Genomic DNA, 1063 nt, shown 5'->3' with positions numbered 1-1063 from the left:
ACCCCGGGCTGGGCTGTAGGGCTGTTATCCCGGGCTGGGCTGTAGGGCCATAACCCTGTGCTGGGCTGTAGGGCCGTAACTCGGGGCTGGGCCTCAGGGGTGTGACCCCAGCCGTGTCCTCTCCTCCCCGGGTGCCAGCACGTCGGCTGTGACAAGGAGGTTGGCTCCCTGAAGCAGGATGACAAGTGCGGTGTCTGCGGCGGGGACAATTCCCACTGCCGGACGGTGAAGGGCACGCTGGCCAAGACCCCCAAGCAGCCAGGTGAGAGGGTTGGGTGGGTTTGGGGGCGGGTTCACGAGCTGGATTCGTGCATCCAGTTGGAGGAATTCTGCTTTTTCTCTTTCCTCCATCCTTTGTGCCTCTGTTTCAGGTGTTTTGAAGATGTTTGAGATCCCGGCTGGAGCGAGGCACCTGCAGATAGAAGAGATGGAGCCAGCATCCCACAGCATCGGTGAGCAAGCCCTGGTCCGCCTCTCAGACCTTTTCTGATAATTCCCACCAAAAAGGAATTTATTCGGGCCATCCCAGTCTCCTAAATTGAGTGACCAGAGGGAATGGTACTGAAAACATCTCCTTCCTCCTCCAGCCGTGAAGAACCAAGCCACGGGGAACTTCATCCTGAATGCCAARGGCAAAGCGGCCAAAAGCCAGGTGTTCATTGAGATGGGCTTGGAGTGGGAATACACCGTGGAGCAGGGCAAGGAGAGCCTGAAAACCAGCGGCCCCCTGCACGAGGCCATCAGCGTTCTGGTGAGACTGGCTGGCACGTGGGCTGGGGGGCTCGGGGACGGCTGGCACGGACAGGGACGGTGATCTGAGGTGAGGTGTGGCAGGGGATGGAAGGATGGGRCAGAGGAAGGGTGGGGGGYGTGTGGTTAAATYCAGGAACGAGCTGGGRTGATGAGYTGYGAGAGGGAATGGTGGTTGGACRCAGTGCTCGGATGATTGCCTTCRAGTCCGGCYGYRTTTTCCTCTCCAGAAATGACTTATTGTCACTATTGGGGCAGCCATGACACACACACATGGACAGCACCTTGTAAAAGGGCTAAAAATCTGTTTTTT

At 57.8% G+C, this 1063-nt stretch overlaps 2 protein-coding genes across 2 annotated transcripts in view; both read left to right on the top strand.

The window, feature by feature from the left end:
• Nucleotides 1-138: 138 nt before the first annotated feature.
• Nucleotides 139-814, top strand: LOC130588191 (A disintegrin and metalloproteinase with thrombospondin motifs 14-like; the record flags this gene model as incomplete). Its single annotated transcript, XM_057389145.1, has 3 exons — nt 139-262; nt 372-452; nt 588-814. Coding segments are annotated over 3 exons (432 nt in total), but the record flags the coding sequence as incomplete, so codon positions are not given.
• A 104-nt stretch (nt 815-918) lies between these two features.
• Nucleotides 919-1063, top strand: part of LOC130588190 (A disintegrin and metalloproteinase with thrombospondin motifs 14-like) — a 5084-nt gene continuing 4939 nt past the window's right edge. Inside the window, exon 1 of the mRNA XM_057389144.1 lies at nt 919-924. Coding sequence (XP_057245127.1) covers nt 919-924 — 6 coding nt within the window. The remainder of the gene's footprint in view (nt 925-1063) is intronic.

Source organism: Malurus melanocephalus, unplaced genomic scaffold, assembly GCF_030028575.1.
Source record: "Malurus melanocephalus ecotype Western Australia unplaced genomic scaffold, MMel_1.1 scaffold_3703, whole genome shotgun sequence".
Lineage (NCBI taxonomy): Eukaryota > Metazoa > Chordata > Aves > Passeriformes > Maluridae > Malurus > Malurus melanocephalus.
This window is presented reverse-complemented; position numbering and strand designations above follow the sequence as displayed.